A 20,431-nucleotide genomic window follows, 5' to 3' on the forward strand; every position below is an offset into this window, starting at 1 on the left:
TGTTCTTTTATTTTTGTAAAACAAACAATTTCAGGTTCAAAATATGAATGGTTATTTAGTTATATGGTTGAAATATTCAACAATCATATAAACAATCAAATGATCCTTGAACTTCGTTTGATATATGTAGCATAAAATACGACACCATAGAAGTATATAGAATCCTTATTAAACAAAGTTCGTAAACAATAATGTTGAATGTTTTTAAACCATACAAATTTCCGAATTAATATATTATATCTTCTGGAAAATCCGATAATATCGACAATATTTTATGTAATCCATAATTTTTTTATATTGCATTCTCTTGCATTTTTAATGTTTATTTATTGTCGTATTCTCAAAGTAGCGTAAATTTCTCAAAGCATAAGAGAAATTCTTAAAAATGAAATTTATTTTTAATTTAATTTCATCATAAACATCATTTTAAAAATTAGTACAACTGTGTTCAGAGAACTAGTCGTCAAATCTTAATGGTTCATATTATTTAACCTAAACTGATTCCTTTATATTCAGCCATTTTTTAAAGTATGTCTGTAAGGAAACATATACATAAATTGACGTTTATCTGCGCTGCATTAAAAATATAATACACATTCCGCTGCGTTCTGTAATTTTTGCAAACATGCATTTCGTTAAGTGATAAAGCAATTAACTATATTTGAACATAGTATTCGAAATGATGATGTATTTAATATAATTTTATTAAATATATATTAGTAGCAGAAATAATCGAATAATTTGATTTCTTATCCTCTTCATAAAAAAATTTTCAATTTTTTTATTCAATTTCTGAGAAATTCTTCTGTGCACATGAAATCTGCAACACGTGTTTCTTCAAATTCAGAGTTCATTTTCGATATTTGTGACGTTAAAATTTTTTAAATTAATTTTTTTCAATTATAATATTTTATTTAATTACTTACATTTCAATGTTTTTTTTTTTAATTCAATTCAATTAATTTTATTAACAAAAATTTCTTAAACAATTAATATTTTTAAATATTTAATGAAAAAGGAACGTAACTAAGAGACAAAATACGTATAAATATATATAATTAAGAGTAAAAGTAAATTAAGAGAAAAATTAATTAATTAATAAAAATATATAAATAAAAATTGAAATAAAAACGATAGGTACCTGGAAATAAAATAATTAAGCTTAAAAAATATTAAAAAATAAAATAATATTAAAACACAAAGACTCTCTCATAATATAAAAATTATTTAATTATATTTTAATCCAAACGTTGAATTAAACAAAAAAAAATTTATCTGAAAAAATCAAAATATATAAAAGACAACTATAAATAAATAAATAAATAAAGAAGCAAGAACAAGAACAAAAGAAAATAATAGTGGATCAAGATAATTTCGTAGTAAATTGGTTATCATCTAGTCAATCTTTTCATCAACAACAAAAAACAAATTTAACTAACAATTATAACAATAGTTGTTATAATAACAATAATAATATTCATAATAATCTAAATAATTTATTTAAATTAAATGATAATGATATTATAAAAAACATAAAAAATCATAATGAAATAAAAGAAATTAACAATAATATAAATTCTAATATATTAGATTTAAAAGGTAATACGATAATACAGCAAAAAAAACAACAGCAAATAGTATATCAACAATTACAACAGCAACAAGAAGAATATCAAGAACCACAACAACAAGAAAATCAATTAATATCATCAAAATTATTTAAATTACAAAATAATTTAACTAAAGATATAACAGCATCAACAACAACAACAACAACAACAATAAAATTAACTGATGTACCATTAATAAAAACAACATCAAAAATTATAAGATCATCATTAATTTCACCATCAGTATTATCATCTTCACCATCATCATATTGGGCAAATAATCAATGTAATTATAATAATAACAACAGTAATAATCAAGAACAACAACAACAACAACAACAAAAAGATTATAATAATAAAAAAAATAATTTAAATCAAATTTATTATAACAATAATAATCAACAACAGTATTATAATAATCATTATCATCAACATCATCATCATTATTATTATCACCATCATCATCATCATCATCATTATAATAATAATTTAAAAAAGATTATAAATCAAAAGAATATAATTCAAAATAATCACATTATATTTAATAATTATCAACAACAACAACAACAATTTCAACAAAAACCTAAAATTGAGCAACCAGCACAACAAGAACAAAAAGAATATCAACAACAACAATTAAAAAAAGAATTACAATCATCTATCGAAAATAAATTATCATCATATATTCAAAAATCAACAATAATAAGTAATTTTAATTATCCAATGACAACAGGGATAAAAAATTCTAATATTTATAACAATTATAATAGCAATAATAACAATAATAATAGCAATAGTAATAATAGTAGTAATAACAACAATAATAATAATAATAATAATAATAATAATAATAATAATAATAATAATAATAATAGCAATAATAATAATAATAATAACAATAAGAATAACGATAACAATTTAATAATAAAAATGAATCCAGAATTTTGGCAACAATCTCGTGGACCACCATCATCAATTGGTTCATCAACAACAATATTAACAAATCATCCAATATTGTCAGTACCACCTATTGCAAATATTGTTCCAATTAATGATAATATTATTAATAATAGTAATAATACATCATCAGCAACAACAAATATAATAGCACCAGTAGTAGCAGCACCATCAGCATCATCTTCATCATCTTCATTATTATCAAATAATTTTAAAAATTTTGATAATACAAGTAATACTAATAATAATAATAATAGCAAAGATAATTGTAATAAATATGAACAACAATCAAATTATATACATCATCATCATACAAATACAAATTTAATTAATAATGCAGCTGTTGCAGCTGCAGCAGCATCAGCTAGTATATTAGCACAATCAGCATTACATCATCAACTACATCATCAATTACATAACAATAATAATACTAATAATAATACTAATAATAATAATAATAATATACAATCTCAAGAAACATCATTAATAACAATTGAATCAACAAATAATAATAATAATAATAATATAACAACAACTTCAACAACAACAACAACAACATTAACAACAACGGGTAGTAGTAGTAGTTCAATAATAAATCAAGATAACAATAATTATTCAAATGATAATAGTAATATTAAAATAAATAATAATGATACTAATAATAGCGATAATAATAATAATGAAATAATAAATAATAATAGTGATAGTAATAATATTGATATAAGAAATAATAATGAAATAAATGATAATAATGATATTAGAAATAATAACATTGATCATCATACAATATTTCATCATATTACAAATCGTCAACATCATCAACAAAATCAAAATATATCACAACAACAGCAACAACAACATCAATTAATTAATCAAACAAATCAAACTTTACAACAGCATTATAATTTACAACAACAACAACAACAACATAATAACGATAGCAATAATAATAATAATAATGAAAATTTAAATAATTCTGAGACAAATTGTAATAATTCAAATAATGGAAATAATAATAATACAAATTCATCATCACATCATCCGCCACAAAGTATAACACCATCACAAATTGGTGTTAATAGTGAAGAAAACCCAAATTCACCAACATCAAGAGATCCAAAATATAATAATAATGATAAATTTACAAATGAGGTTCAGGTGAGTTGTAATTAACATTTATGCATATATATATGAGTATATAATTTTAAAATAATATTTATTTATATTTTATAAGTTTAATATTAATTTTAAATATTTTAGTAGTGAGTATATAATTATGATTATTCAGAATAATTGAAAAATTAAGAATAACAATAATTTAATGAAAATCAGTTTCAAATAATATTAAATGATTAAAATATTCAAATTTAAATGAATTTATTATTCAATTTAAATAAATTTAAAACTTTTTGAAATTCGGCAATTAACATTTGTTATTCCTTATTATTCTATGACAAGAGCTAATCGTAAAATGTAATAGAATTTATGTAAATTCAAAACAATCTTAAAAGTAGTCATATAACTAACGTAAATGCAATACATACAGTAATTATATTAGATATTATCATAAACGCACTACTGCAAAACAATAAATGCGCAATACATAATGGAATATATGCAAATATATTTTTAAGTATATAAAATCAAAACATAGTTTATATATGATTTAACTGTGCTACAATTTACTAATTTCGTCAGGTTACGAAAATTTAGTCATGTTTATGAATACACTTGATTTGCAATATTCTAGTAGCACAGTTTTCGTACTATATATCGTGGCGCGATATAATGCGTTTATGAAAAGACCTCTTATGTAATGTTAAGGCACCTTTAAAGGGTACTATCCAGTTACGGTACCTTTAAAGGATACTATGCTGTTATGGTACCTTTAAAGGGTACTATTTATCACTAAATGTACCGTTGCGTCTTATTTCATTATCTAATCGAACGACAATGATTTATAAAAGAAAGTTTTTCATTAAAATTTGATAATTTCTACATTTTTCTGTTATATAAGTAGGAACAAAACAAAAACTCTTTTTAAATAATTTATACAATTATATATAACAATATAAAAGTACAAAATAAGAAAAAAAAAATACAAAAGTCGTGATAAAATATCGAAGTCTGACTTTAAAATTAATTTTAACAATTATATAAATAGAAATAAATTTTAAATTATAATGTGTGCGAAAACTTTTATATATATGTATATATCATATTTTGTTAAAATATATATTATATACATATATAATATAAATGAAATGTTATAAAAATATATTCTAAATAATTTATTAACAGTAATTGGCATAAATCGTGGCTGAAGAATTACGAAATTATTAAATTGACAGGAGGAATTTACAGAGCTGTCAATTTTCTGTTAACAATATAATTTTTGAAAGAATTTATGCCGATTCTCTTCTATATATATTCTATAAGTTTTCTATACGTTACAAAATTATATGCGAATGTCAAAATATACACTGTTTTGACAGAATATAAATAAAATATGAATTACCCGTTCATTAATGTAAACAAAATTTAAGTAATTACAATGAAATTTTAAGGCTGCGTTTTTAAGCTTAAATTTTAAAAATATTGTACTCTTTTGAACTCATTCTTTCCTTTTTCATTATTTCACTTAAAAACTTAAATTTAAAAATTTAACATGAAAAATTAATATAAAAACTTAAAATTATTAATTTCTGATCAAAAATAAAATTGAACAAATTTTTTGAATTTTCCAACTTAAAACAAAAATTTCCTAAATATAAAACTAAAAAAATCTCGTTTTATTGTCTATTCTCCTTTTTGAATTTTCTTTTGGAAAATTTTATTTTGGGAATTTTTTTTTCTTTTATTTTTATTAAAATTTTCGTTTGTGAAATGAATATAATAAACAAGTGCAATTTTCATATTTTTACCGTTATGAAAAATAGAAAAAGGAAATTTTTGAATTTAAAATAAAAATTTCCCTTAAAAAAGGATAATTTTCAAATTTCATTCTTCATAAATTCACTGCGTTATTGAACATGTAACGGGGAACAGTATTAAAATAAACAAGGAGAAAATTCCTTAAATATTAAAAATAATGTTATAATTTCGTCAATATATTTTTTTGGTATTTTGGGTATTTTAAAATTGGGATTTTTTTAAGTTTTAAAATATACCTAAAATGAAATTTTTGCTTATATTAGCATTGGAGTTGAATTGAAAAGAAAAAATAAAGAGAGCACATAAAATGGGAAATTTAATTTTACTCATATTATGTAAAAAAAGGGAAATTTCTTTAAAGGGGTACTAAATTTTTTGAATTTTCTATTCGTCGCTAATTTATTACTTGCTTCAAAGAGGATATATTTAAAAGGTAAAAAAAGGATTATTTTTTGAATTTTTATTTTGGAAATTTAGTTTATCTTAGTCTCTCAAGCTGGTATCTATCTTTTTTTTTTTTGTTTTTTTTTCAATAGCAAAAGGTCATTTAGTTTAACTAAAATGTGAAAAATGATCTGCTAATTTTTATCTTACATTAGTAGTTTCGTCAACAACTTCTTAAAAAAAACAATAGAAAAAATCTTCTACGGTTCCAATCAAAAAATATAACGGAAATATTTATAATTTATAATTAATCGAATATAACGGAAATATTCTATAATTTTAAAACATTTTTATTTTTAAATTTCTTCTTATATTTACATTTCCTCTCCCCCTTCGTAAAATCTTGCGATTCCGTCTCGTGTATACAACGTGTATATTATTATTTCGCAAGTTATTCTTCGGCCTTCATGTTTCATTTTTCTCTCAGACATATTTTATCGTGTATAACGTACATATTTTCCTTGCCCTCTTTCAAATTCACATAAAGTTCTAGATGAACTATAAAGTTGTCGAATAAAAATCATTTGACAAAGATGAATAAGAACGGGGCGTGAGAGGGGAAAGCTCTAAAGACTTTTTTAACATTAGAATTTAACCCATTTCTCGCACATACATATATATTTTATACCCGCATATATACATTTTTTATTCTCATTCCCTACGTGCATGTATATTTCGACGTTCATACATTTATTTTTCATGACACATTATATTTGCATCGCATCTTCATGCAATTATAATTTTTCTTATTTCACACATCTCGTTGCATCTTCATATAGTATATGTAGTCCGTCTTTCGTTTCCTCAATTTTATGCCCATCTTTATCTCACAGTACCTACATCATTTCTTGTTTATACTCGTTTATATTATTTGTATCATTATTGTATATGAACGTGCATACATATTCATATATCATGTAACATATTATTGTTTCTAAAATATATACAGGATATGCGTATGATATATATGTATGGAAACTTTTATATTTTTGAATTTTCTCTAAGTTTTAATTAGATTTTTGTTTGTTTCTTGTTTTTTATCCAACTTTTATACACTTTTTGTACGCAAGTTTCACATATGTTTTTTTTTTTTTTTATATAAGGAAGAGGAAAAAAATATAATTGAGAAATACAAACAGATAGGAAAGGGGAGAACGGATTAAAGAAATATAGTATTTTGGGAAAGGTGGAAGAATCAGTAAGGGAGAAGAAGGTGAATAACATAGAAGAAAAAAAAAAGAAAACATATGAATGAATATATGAATGGAATGGAATTGAAATTTTATCTAATAAACTGTGTATGATATGTGATAGATTTAAAAGAGAAATTCTATATATTAAAAGAGAATGTATATGTGTATATTCATCACAACAAAATATATTTATTAAAGAAGAAGAGTAGAACAAAAACAAAGCAAAAACTGTAAAACAGCTGATAAATGGGAATATTGTAATGATCTTGAAAAACACCAAAAATTAAAAATCAATATTTTTAAAAATTTTATTTTATATAAAATAAAATTTGGGTATATAACACATTAAATACATACAATATAAGATACAATACAAAATAATATGTGTACATAATTATAAATATGCACATATGTACTTTATATGTATATAACTTCAACTTTAATTTTCTACAATATTTCGTAACTTTAATTCTTAGAGTAGTGTCGAACTTTACTCAGAAAATATATAGAACTAGTATGTAGTATATTTTTAAAAAAAAATCTTATTTTATAACAATTTGATTTTGAATTTTCCGAGAATCGCCGTCGGGAATTATAAATTTTTTTTTTTGAGAATATTTGCGAGTATATTACACATAAATAATTATTTTACTGAGATTATTTCCGAGAATAATTTTTAAAATGCTCCGTCGGTGATTACACTCATTATTAAACACATACACAGTTGAAAATTCTAATGTTTTTCCGATTTTATAAATATTGTAATAAATTTGATTTTAAAAATATAAAATGAAATAAGTAGGTAAATTAGTATAAGATATAACGTACTCGAAAAGATAATAAGGAAAATACCCTTGAATTAATTCTTATAAAAAATATATTTGTGTAGAAATTTGTGATAACATTATAGTTAATAAATTAACATACATATATATACATATGTACACAAATATGATATGTATTTATATGAATTTTATTAAACATATATGTATACATATATGTATACATATATGTTTAATAAAATTCATATTAAAAGTATCATTCTTTTAGAAAATATTATGAGGAAATTCAAATATGTATGTAATATGATGAAATCTGTTAAAGGTTTTAAATATTTTCGTTCACCATAAAATATATGAGCTGGGTTGAACTCATATAATTGAATAACTTACAAAATTATATCCTAAAACTTTTATATTAATCAGACTTGTAAACAAAAAAAGCATATAAGTTTTGTGGCGAAATTGAATATGGTCTATCATGTAAATCTTGATGAGCAAAAAAAAATTCAAGCAAATGTAGTTGTGGATGAACTAACTATGTAGATCTCCGACAAAAATCATACGATACGGGTGAAGGAGGATGTTGGGCGAGAAAGGGGCTCTAAAAAACTCTTAACATTGGAACTTAGTTTATACTTATAAAAACCTTAAGTATACTAAACTGTATATTGAAAAACAAAATTGGCATCCCTCCAAAACACACATCTCCCCGCACATCTCACCTCCAAAACACACGCAGTGACGTAAATTCTCCATCACCTCAAGGTCATGACATCCCCGGAAAATATCCGATGAGTAAATGCCAAGCCTCTTAGTCTTCTTTCCCAAAAAACAATGTCCCGTCATAATGCTAACCGCAATACTGATATCCCCCCGTCTCAAATTCAACAGCTCTCTCGTCCCTTGTGTACCGTTCCTATTCGGCCTTTGTCGGTGCGCAAGTCCGCCCACTATACTTAAACAAGTCCCGCTTCTTCTAATTTCCTGATCTATAGTGTTCAATATAAATTTAATATTAATTAATACTAAATTTATCATCTATATGTTATAATATTAATAAATTTAATATTAGACTATATATTTTATATAAAATTGATTCACTATAGTTTGTCGAGCTTGAAGAGGCTCACATTCTTTTCCACCAAATACCTCTTTTATTTATCCCTCTTCGAATATTATGTAGAGAAAAACTCATATGATTCTATTTCTTTTATATATTTATCAATGTGAAAATTTTTAAAGAAAATCAATAAGATTTTCGACAGAGCTAATTTTTTACTATATATACATAATACATATATTATATTGAAAACATAGTAAGAAAAAACAAACAAAATTTATGTATAAAAAATAGAAAGAAAAAGGGAAAACTTTACAAAATTAAAATTTTCAAAATTTTAAAACAAATAAGATTTTTTACGTTTAAATATACCATGTGTGATATATATGAATATGTATGATATATATGAATATAATGTGATATATATGAATATAATATGATATATATGAATATAATATTATACATAATATATATGTTATCTACTTTTAAATAAATTTTTTCATTATCATATATATTTGTATATATCATATTAAAATAATGTCGTCTATGTGTGCGTATGTGTAAAAATTTACATATGATGCCATAATTGTATATTGATAAGATACAATTTTTGTTGATGGTATCTAGGTCAGTGACATTTGATTTGATTTTCTTGTAATTTTTAACCGAATTTTTTTTTTTTATATTTTTCTTGTTTTTTTTTTAATTTTTGAATTTTTCTTTACACTGCAAATTAGTTCAAAATTTTAATTTGATTTTTGCGGTTTCAAACGAATTTTTATGATATTTTTTTTTGGTTTTGTAAGTACAATGAAAGAGACAAGAGTACCGTCGGTAACCCAATTACATTTTTAATTATGAATGTTTATGCGACGGTAAATCAACATTTTTTTTTTTTTAATTTTTAAATTAATATTTGTTATCTTTTATACATAACATATGTATGTACATATGTGATACAATGAAATTTCATAATATTTTTGTTGATTATAAAAATTACAGCAATTTTTTAGAAAGTGGATCAAAATTTCTTGACTAGAAATACTAATTTTTATACACAAATGTAATATTCATACCCTCGTGATCGCTGGTACATAAAATTTAATTCATCAACTTGTTTGGAGTGTATTCCCAGTTTCACCATTTTTTTTTTTTTTTTTTGTTGGAATACAGGTAGTTACGTCTTTAAGAGAAAATTTCGAATTGTCTTTTAGATTCCATTAGAGCTTCTTCTCAATATTTATCATTACAATATAGGTTATAGGAACCGGGTATATAGGAATAAACCGATGACTAGATCAATATTGTATAGTTACCACCAATTCTAATCCTAGTATTTTTTAATCTTAATGTTAGTAGGGGGTTCACACTTTGGTCTATATTTTATAGAAATTTAAATTCTATTTAGCTATATGTTTTATTTTGTGAGTTGCCTGGGTTTTGTAATTCGTTTCGTTTAAGCAAAAAAAAAATTAAAAATTAAGTAAATAAACTTTATTTCTCCCATATTACTAACTAAATATGATACTTATATCAATATTTTCAACCGTATTTCTTTTTTTTCCATTTCTCATTATGAATGTGATGATGATTTTGGCTTGCTTGGCAATCTGATTTGTAAACATTTTATTGCAAATCTAAATAATAATTGCAATTTGTTAGTTAGTGTTCGCATGATGATAGTAGATAGTCTTGGCGCTCTTGCCTAAGCCAATTCGCCTCCAATAATAATAATATTTTTCATGTTTTTTTTTGTATATAATATGTAATTATTATATATTATGTACACACATATATTTTCTTATATTTTAATTTCATATAGTGTAATTTATATTGTAAATAAATTTTTTGTGTCATAATTGTAATTGTTATCATATTTACTTGTATAAAATTTTGTTTTATGTAAGCAGATGATAGATAATAAATAATAAGTGTTAGGCCTAATTTTTAGTTTTTTATCTTATATTATTTTTTCTATATTTAGTTCTCTTTTTCTGCTCTCATCTTTTTCTCTTTTATTTTCACTCTTTTCCTACTTTTATGATAATAAATGTATTATAATAATTACATGCATAATATGAAATTGCTTGCATAATATTAGTTTATATATATATATATATATATATATATATATATATATTTTAAGTATTTATTTTCTTATTACAATTTACAAATACAATTTTTGTAATAAGTAATGTTTGTTTGTTCTTTAAAAATTTTTTATAAGAAAAAAATTCAAATGAAGAAAAAAATATTTTCCGAGATTGTTGTGTGAAAACAAATACTTACAAGATAAAAAACAAATAATATATTAAATGTTGGCATGACATTATTTATGTTTATAGTTTTTACTAAAACTACACAGGACAGTAAAGTAACAAAAAAAAAAAACTATTCTCAAGTTTTTTTTCTCTTACTACCATCTCTTCTCATTTAGTTTCTGTTTCTCTCCTTCCCTTGCCTCATTTTTTGCCGTTTTTTAATGTAAATAAAAAAAAAAACAAGAATAACATACAATGCAACGTGTGTGTAAGACTAAAATATAAGAAAATAAAAAAAAGAGCAGAAAAAAAAGGGAGGAGGATAACATTTAAACATAAAAAAAAAAATTTTTTTTTTCTTATTATTTTTGTGCATTTTTTTTTTCGTTATTTTTCGGTCAGTAATACACGCACACACATACACATTTATGAGTTTATATCCACCTATTTTTTTTTTGTTTGTTCATTTTTTTTTTTTCTTATACATACATACATATATTAAAAATGATATTTATTATACGTTTTTGTACGCGCAAATACTTAAGGAAAAATGTGTGTATATTTTTTTTAATATGAAAAAAAAAATATCGTTTAGAAAAGGACGAAAAAAAAATTGAAGGTTAAAAAAAATAAAGAATTTTTTTTATATTCTTTTTTTTTTTCTCTTGTCTCTTATTATAATTTTTTACTGTTATATTCACTCTTTTTTCTTCTTCTTTTTTTCCAGTTAATAAAGCACATGCGTTAAAAGAAAATAAAAAAAATCTGTTTTTTTTTTTTTTTTTAATTTTTTAAGAAAATTGCTTTAATAAAATCAAGACGATTGTAAGGGAAATGGGAGTGGGGGGAAAAGCGGACGCTGTTCTATATAGTGAGAAAAAAAAAATAATAGCAAAGTAAAAGAAAAGTTAAGAATAGTTAGAGATAGGAAACATTGGGAATGATAGAAGAAAAAGAAGGGGAAGGAGAGGAGGAGGGGCAAGAAACAACAAGGGACAAAAACAAAAAAAAAACATTGAAAAGGAATTTAATGACACAGAATGGAAAAGGGAATGAGGAATTGGGGAATAGGCAAAAATCCATACTATATATCGAAGTTAATATCGGACTATGGGACCGAAATATCAAAAAAAAAAAAAATTCGATACCGATTCGTTCATTATATAATTTTAGAATATTATATGTACTTGCATAATTTATTACTATTAATTAAATTTACAAGTTAGTTTCCATCTAATAATGATGATGATGTCACCTATATATTAATAGTATATAGAAATTAGAAAATTAAAACATACGAGAAAAATTAAGAATTTTATGATGAAATAATTTTCCTTAAGTGTTATATTTAAATATTACAATATATATGTATGTAAATATCCATATGTATAAGTGTAAAATGAGCAATATAATAATTATATTATTTACGTCTCTCATGCTAATATAATAAACTCTGATTCTTATACTAACTATCCACCATTTACTTTTCCTCTCTCATTATAAATATCGATGATGATTTCACTTGGCAATTTTGTCCAGATTGTATTTTATGTATCTTTAAATGGTGATTGTTTTTCTTGTTTTGGCTCTTTGGTTGCAATAATATGTTAGTCTATTTGCATAAAAATGTTGATGCTTGGTCTAAGCGTATTTCCGTCTGAAAATAAACAATAGAAATAAGAATAATCTTTATTAATTTTTACACATCCCCGAAACCTACATTTCTAATGAAATCGAGCAATTATATAATATAAGGAAGATTTATTCCGGGGGGAAGTAAACGTTCCTTATATTATAGTGTCACTGAATAAATACGAATGGAAATTCTTCTTATATAATTAATCATTATAATATAGGTAAATTGTATATATTTTGTTAATACGGATTCTTGATAATATTCATAATTCATTATTCATAATTAAATGAATGAAATTTAGCGACGGTAAAAGCATCAGAAATTTTTATATTAAATTTTTATAAAAGTGATTTATAAACAGTCGAGCGGCAGATAAGGATAGTATGCGAAAGAAAATTTACTTTATTAATATTTATTGTATACGTATATGTATTTGTCTATTACATCATGAATACATACATCATTTTACGGGTGATTAAAAATATTAAAAGAATATTTATTTATAAAATAAAATACAGACGTAAAAAATATGGAAAAATCCTATAATTTTCGTTGTTCAATGCATCAAGAGAAATGATACACAATTTTAAAATCTCTATTACACACTACTTTCAGGAATTTACTGAAATAGAGCCGCTCTTAATGCCACGTAGCGTCTGTGTCAAAATATTCTCATATATCCGTACAAGTTAAATCAATTGATTTAAATTAGAACTAAGCGCCTATGTATGGTATTGGAATTTTTGATTTTGAATTTTTGATTTTTGAAGCGCGAAATTAAAATATGACAATAAACAAATTTCTTTTGGAAAATTATTTTGAATTTGTAATCGCTGCTCTCCGAATCAATGATTGCTGGTCTGCTTAAACCTTCTCAGACTAGCCTAAATTTTATTCTTACATTCCCACTTTTTTAATTTTCTTTTTGGAATTGACTTTAAGAATTTAAGTGATTTTTTAAACAATTAATAAATAGAACCATTTTTTTTTTGTTTCTGATCCCCTATTTATATGAGAAATATTTCGTGTACATATACATATGTATACGTATGTATATATTATAAATTTATAAAACTAATAGAATTTGAACTTGAAATTAAATTTTACAAAATTTGAACTTGAAAAATTTTTTAAAAAGATTTAACAACCGTATATAGAAAATAAATACATAAATATAAGCAGGGGTATATATGCATATATGTGAATTAAATTTAAATATGGAAATATTTTTCAAATTTATAGAAATTTCTTTTTTTTTTTTTCTTCTTTTTGAAAATTTTTTACTGAAAAGTTACATATATGAATAGAGTTGCCATTTTAATTTTTTTGCCATTTAATTTTCTATCAAAAGGGATAACTTTTTTTCCTTTAGTGACTATCGGTAATTTCTTATTTAATTTGGTAAATATTCAGTGAAATTGAATGGCATAGAGTGAACTCTATCAACTATTATCAAAATTTACCTTTTTTTTTTTAATTAGAAACTTAAAATAAAGGCTAAGTAACCTGATTAAAATTTGTAAGAAATGTTTGAGGTTGAAATTATCATCAACATATTAGAAGATTTTTATCAAATCAAAGAGATCTCAAACGATTCTTTTTACCGATCGCACATTGTATGCAATAAGAAGATAGGTTATGTGATGACACCAAATTTCGGATGTCGAATTTTCGATGGGAACACACTTCTCCACAGTTCGGAAGCGTAAATAAACTACTTTAAGAGATGTCGATCTGTCGGGCTGTGCGTGCATGCGTGTGTTTCAAGTTTGACTTAACCGATTTTGGTCAAATTTTGGCATATATTAGACCTTGGGAACTGAATTTTTTGCCTAAAAAAAAGCGGAATTATGAACCAATTTCCTTGAAATTTAATATTTAAATTCGGAGATTTAAAACATTGAATCTAGAAAATATCAGGACATCAATGAACTCATGATGTTTTTTTTTTTGGAAACATCAGGGCTCGGAAACCGAACTCTGGGGGTCGATTTTACATTTTTTAACATATCTCCGGAATTTATAGATAGATTTTTTTTAAATTTGATGTTTAAGTTCTGGTTGTTATCGAAACTAACTTTTCAGGTAATTCGGGTGGCACAAAGCGAAACTTTACTAAGAGCCAAATTTACCCATTTCTAGGTATGTTGAATATAAGCTTGCTAACTTCCTTAAAATTGAAAGGATGTGTTAAAAAAGCATTTTCATAATTTTCTGTAACACTTTCACTAAACTAGGCAATACGAATTTTGAATACGAATTAATGGAACCTACCATCTTTTGATTTTGGTAACTTTTTAAAACGAAAATTGTAAATTTTTTTTTTCTTCCCATGGCAACCCTATGTGTATATGAAGCAATAATTGTGTTTATGTGTATGATTTTTTTTATATACATGTATGATATATTTAAAATTCATTTCCATATTAAATATTGAAAATTTTAATGGAAAAAAACTTTTGTATTTTAAAGTTTTTATATATGTACATATATTATATATGTTTGTATATATAAACTTCTTGAATATGTATATAGAAATATTTAAATTTATATATTTATATATGCATAATTTTTAGTATAATATGTTCAACAGGTGTCGTCATCATTTTCAACATTGTTATAATCATTGCATATTATAGAAAATGATAAATGATTTTTATTAATATTATATTGTCATATATGTACTTATATGTATATATATACGAATATATGTAAAATAAGATGTAAATAATAAATATTTGAAAATTATTTATTAAGCATATACTATAAAATAGCTTAAAATCTGACATCATCTACCGTTTCCATGTGTGTATATACAGTACTGATATTATATACGTTATATGCCAAAAAATTGAATATAATTGATTTTACTCTTCCGCTATTTGTTCTATATGGATTAATAATAACGGAAATCATTTGTTATTGCCGTTCACCGCGTTTAAGTTCTGTTTTTTTTTACAATTAATGTAAATAGTATGCAACTCTTATGTTATATATTTTAAAACACAAAGAATATGACCGTTTCGGATAATTTCTTTCTAAGACTCGACATTTATTTTAACTACGTACGAACGTTTAAATTATGATTATATGTACTCTATTACGAATATTCGGAGCAGTAGAGCTTTAATAATTCGGCATTGATAATATTGACATTCGAAATTTTTTGATTTTATAAGGCTACGAACGGCGGAAATCATAATATCGTTGAATATTTTATTATTTTAACATACGCACATTTTATTGTACAATATTATGTATTTTATTCTTGTATATACTATAAGTGTAGAGTTGTTACGACCATATTTTTATTCAAAAATTATTTTTCGTACATAATTTTATTTATAAATATATACATATATAATATGTGTATGTATTCCTATGTACATAAATATAACTATTAAAAAATAATATTTTTACTTATATTAAATAAGAACTTTTCCTTTTTCTTTATATTATATAAAATTTTATATTTTATTGCATATTAGTAGATGCTATTGATATCTTTAGAACTCTTTTATATATTTTTTATTTTTGCATAAATTTTGAAAAAAAAAAAATAAGGTTAATGATTTGAAACTTATTTTGGGTATAAGAAGAAGAATAATGTAAGAGAAGAGATAGTGAGGGAATTTTGATTGAGATACGGAAGTAAGAGGGGGGAACAGCAACAGAGCAATAAAGAAACAAGAAAGAGATAAACAAAAAGTGTTATATATAGATAATGTTATATATCTATGCACAAATATACATATATATATTATTGAAAAATTTAAAAAATTTTCAATATTTTACACACAATATGTGTAACGTAAACAACTCTTTGTAATATACATAACAAATAATTCAATAATATTTACAGTAGTTTTTCATTGTTAACTCTTGAAAAGTTATTCAACTTAATTGTAATTACATACATATGTAACTACAATGAACAATAACAATCAATTTCCTTATATGGAAATAAATGGACGAATCAAGATAAAAAAAAGCAAAAAAATTTTCTTCGAAGTGAATTTGAACCAGTGACTTATCGCTTTCTATAGAAAACCGCAGTTTATTTTTTTATAAGTATTTTAGTTTTTTTCATAGATGGACCGTAGAATTTAGAATAAAAGGTTCATTTCATATTTTTAAGTTTCAAATTCCTCAGAAATCCATCATCACCTTCTCTTGCGACGTTCCAGCCACTTTGCATTAGTATTTATTATGTACATATGAAATTACGTGTAAGTAGAAAAGGGAATTTTATATGAATTAGATTCACTTGCTAGAATTACAATAAATAGATCGAATCCTCCCTTCCCCTCTCCTCCTTCCCCCTATTCGCTGTAATTCGACTCCAATCAAATTTTTGTGATTAGTTCAATGCTGAAAATAGGAGGAAAAGCGCACAAAAAATTATATTGAACGTATTTACCAGAAAATATTTTGTTTTTATCCGACTTCTCTATATATTTCACCTCCCTCTCTTTCCCATCTACTTACATAAAATATGTCCAATATTAATTTTGTTACAGTAATTTGAAAAAATATATTAGTTTAATATCCTTAAGATCCTCATGTTAATATCTTTGAAAATATTGTTTGAATATTTCAAATATAAGCTTATTTTTAATTGAAATTTCTTTGTCTTTTTACTTGAAAGTTTATGGTTAAGTCTTATATACTCGTACCATATGTAAATATATAAAAACCAATGAGATTTTTTTCTGAAATTGAACTAAATTGAATTTGGTCGAACTCCAGATTATTATTTTCTGTAAGGTTATCTTTTCTCACTCTATTTCATCCGATTTTTTTTTTTTTATTCAATTTTTGTTTCTATTCTTTGTAAAGGTGAACATTCATTGTACTGGTCAAATTTTATTTCTTAATGACTCCCTTTTATATAAATATTTTGTATGAGAGATATATGAGAGATTTTTTCATAATAAACAACTTTAAAAATTATTATTTGTTTGTGCTTTTTTTTAATCGAAAAGGAGAGTGGTAAATAGATAATATTACGAGTAATTGACTTTTAATTTCTCTCTGCTGTTTCATATAAATAGTAAGCGATATTTTAATTATGTATTAAAGAACTCGTTTGAATCTAAAGTATCTATACGAGAAAACTTGGAACGGAGAAAAAAGGGGATGCGAATTACCCCGATTGTGATGACTCTTAAAAAATTGCTGTGTTTTGTGCATCAGTTTAATATCAGAGTAAATGGGTGGGTGAGGAGGGGGGAAAGAGCTGATCCAGGTATATCCGATTATATTTATCAAATATATTTTCCGTCGGCAAAAACTGTGATACAACTTACACGCAACTTAACAATTGTATAAAATGTTTATTGTTACTTGCTTGTATCATATAATTTTGTAGGTACAACTGATTAAATTTTTTACGATTTTGCCGAATTTCGATTCGATGACAATATATCGATACACAACAATTCGACGAAAATAAATTACTAAATCATTTTATTTTTCTCACGATTATTTAAGTTTTGTTATACATATTATTAAGGTGGGGGGAGGGCGCTAATATAACATTATCTCGGATCAAAATGTTTTACCAATTCAAATTGCCTTTGTGTATTTTAAAGCCAAAAAGAACTTATATAATCTTAACATATAGTTGCCAGTATAAGTAGAAAAATATATTTGTTATAATGTTTAACTATATAATAGGCATATATATGTATGTATATAAAAGAAGGAGATGAGAACAAAAAAAAAAAACGTTTATATTTTATTAATTTTTTTTTCTTAATTCCTGCGTTTTCCATTCAAAAACAGGGAGAAAAATTAAATTACTCTCTCTAGTTTTATAGTAAAGTAGATATTTTATCCACATTACGAAAGAATAACATGTACGTTTACATAATATATACATAAATGCATACGGGGTTGTAGAAAAAATATGCAAATATATATGTACTCACATGTGCATATGTATGTAGTATGTAAACAAAAAAAGTAGCTCCTAATATTTTCTGTTCTCTTTTTTTTTTTTGCTTAAATTCGTTTTTATTTTGTCCTTTATATAAATACTTTCCGCACATACCTATAAAGTTATATATTATATATATAATGCGCTATGTATATATTATGTACATGAATATGCATATATATATATATATATATCTGTATATACACATATACACATGCACTAATCGCAATTCAAATTCAAAAAATGCATAAAACTTGAATATAACAAACTGCGATGGACAAAAAATAAATTGTGTGTATGTATAAATGTGTATGAAATGCAATTAAATGAGTAGGTATATAAAAAAAAAAAGAGTAACGGAACGGACGCCACACATTTCTTTTTTTTTTGTGATTTTTGTTTTTGGTTTTTTTTTTTCTTGTTTCGGGTTTCGGGAAACGAAGAAGAACGAAATTTTTTTAATTAAAATTGAATTTTACTGTAATGTAAATGGTGTAAAATGTAATTTATAATGTAAACACTAAGAAGAAGAAACAAAAGAGAAAAAAGAAAGTGAATTAATGGTGTGGTAGCCGTGAGTCGTGACGGTTTTTCTTACTTCTAAACTTAAATATTTTCTTGTCAGTTGTATACAAGAAAACTGTTTTTTTATTGACTTTGTTGAATGGGTCAAAATGTAATTCTCTTTTATTGGAAAAGAAATTAAATATTTTTATTTATAATTTCTTCTATATTTTTATATTAAAAATTGCTCAAACAGCAATGAAACAGTTTGTAGCACAAAATTATACTTGAGTATTTTAAATACATAGAGATTTATACACAAACCATTGTGGAAAGTTTTGTTCATTGCATTTTATATGGCATCTCCATCTTGTTCTACAGTCTAGTAATAATTTACGTCAGCAAAACTGCAATGGATATAACTTCGGGAATACGAATGATCTCACTGTAACAAACATTAGAACACGAATAAATGCAAGAATAGAAAAATGGACCCTTCGTACTCTCCGCGAAGCATGAAGGCTGCTTGCACAGTTAGAAAAACGAATGAATATAATAATTGAATCCATACACACACAATTTTCTTATTTTTTTCTTGCCTCAGATTTCTAATCAAGAATATTTATGTATGTAAGAATATTTTTGATAACGGTTTTTTTCTCATATTTTTGTTTTATATTTTGATTATTTAACTCTGATTTTTTTTTATTATTTTTTTTTGCATTTTATAAATTGTCAGAAATGTAAATATTTGAAGAAATATTTAAAATTTAAAAGAAATTATAAAATTTTGGAAAAATAAAAAAATAATTTTATTATGAGATGGCGATATAAGGAAACCTTCGCGTGCTTATTGACAGAGAAAGTTGGCAAGAAAATTATTTAGATGAAAGATGGGAGGAGAGAAGTATACACAAATTAACAAAGAATTTTTAAAAATGAATATGAATAAGAAAACTTTTAAAAGGAAAGAAGAGAGTAGGCGGGTAGAGAGGGAATGAACTTAAGATAAATTGTGAAAGACATGATTCTATAAGAGAAACCTGAAAATTTACAACTAGTATTGGTCTAATAGAAAATATAATTCAATTATAAATAATGAGGAAAGA

General features: G+C 23.8%; 1 protein-coding gene across 1 annotated transcript in view; it reads left to right on the forward strand.

Annotated features, from left to right (window-relative positions):
* Positions 1-1,334: 1,334 nt before the first annotated feature.
* The window catches only part of LOC129613798 (WD repeat-containing protein DDB_G0292056), a gene marked incomplete at its 5' end in the record, with an annotated part of 56,269 nt that continues 37,172 nt past the window's right edge, over positions 1,335-20,431 (forward strand). Inside the window, one exon of the mRNA XM_055528047.1 lies at positions 1,335-3,725. Within this exon, the coding sequence (XP_055384022.1) occupies positions 1,335-3,725 (2,391 nt within the window). The remainder of the gene's footprint in view (positions 3,726-20,431) is intronic.

Source organism: Condylostylus longicornis, unplaced genomic scaffold (assembly GCF_029603195.1).
Source record: "Condylostylus longicornis isolate FDR11 unplaced genomic scaffold, ASM2960319v2 ptg000091l, whole genome shotgun sequence".
Lineage (NCBI taxonomy): Eukaryota > Metazoa > Arthropoda > Insecta > Diptera > Dolichopodidae > Condylostylus > Condylostylus longicornis.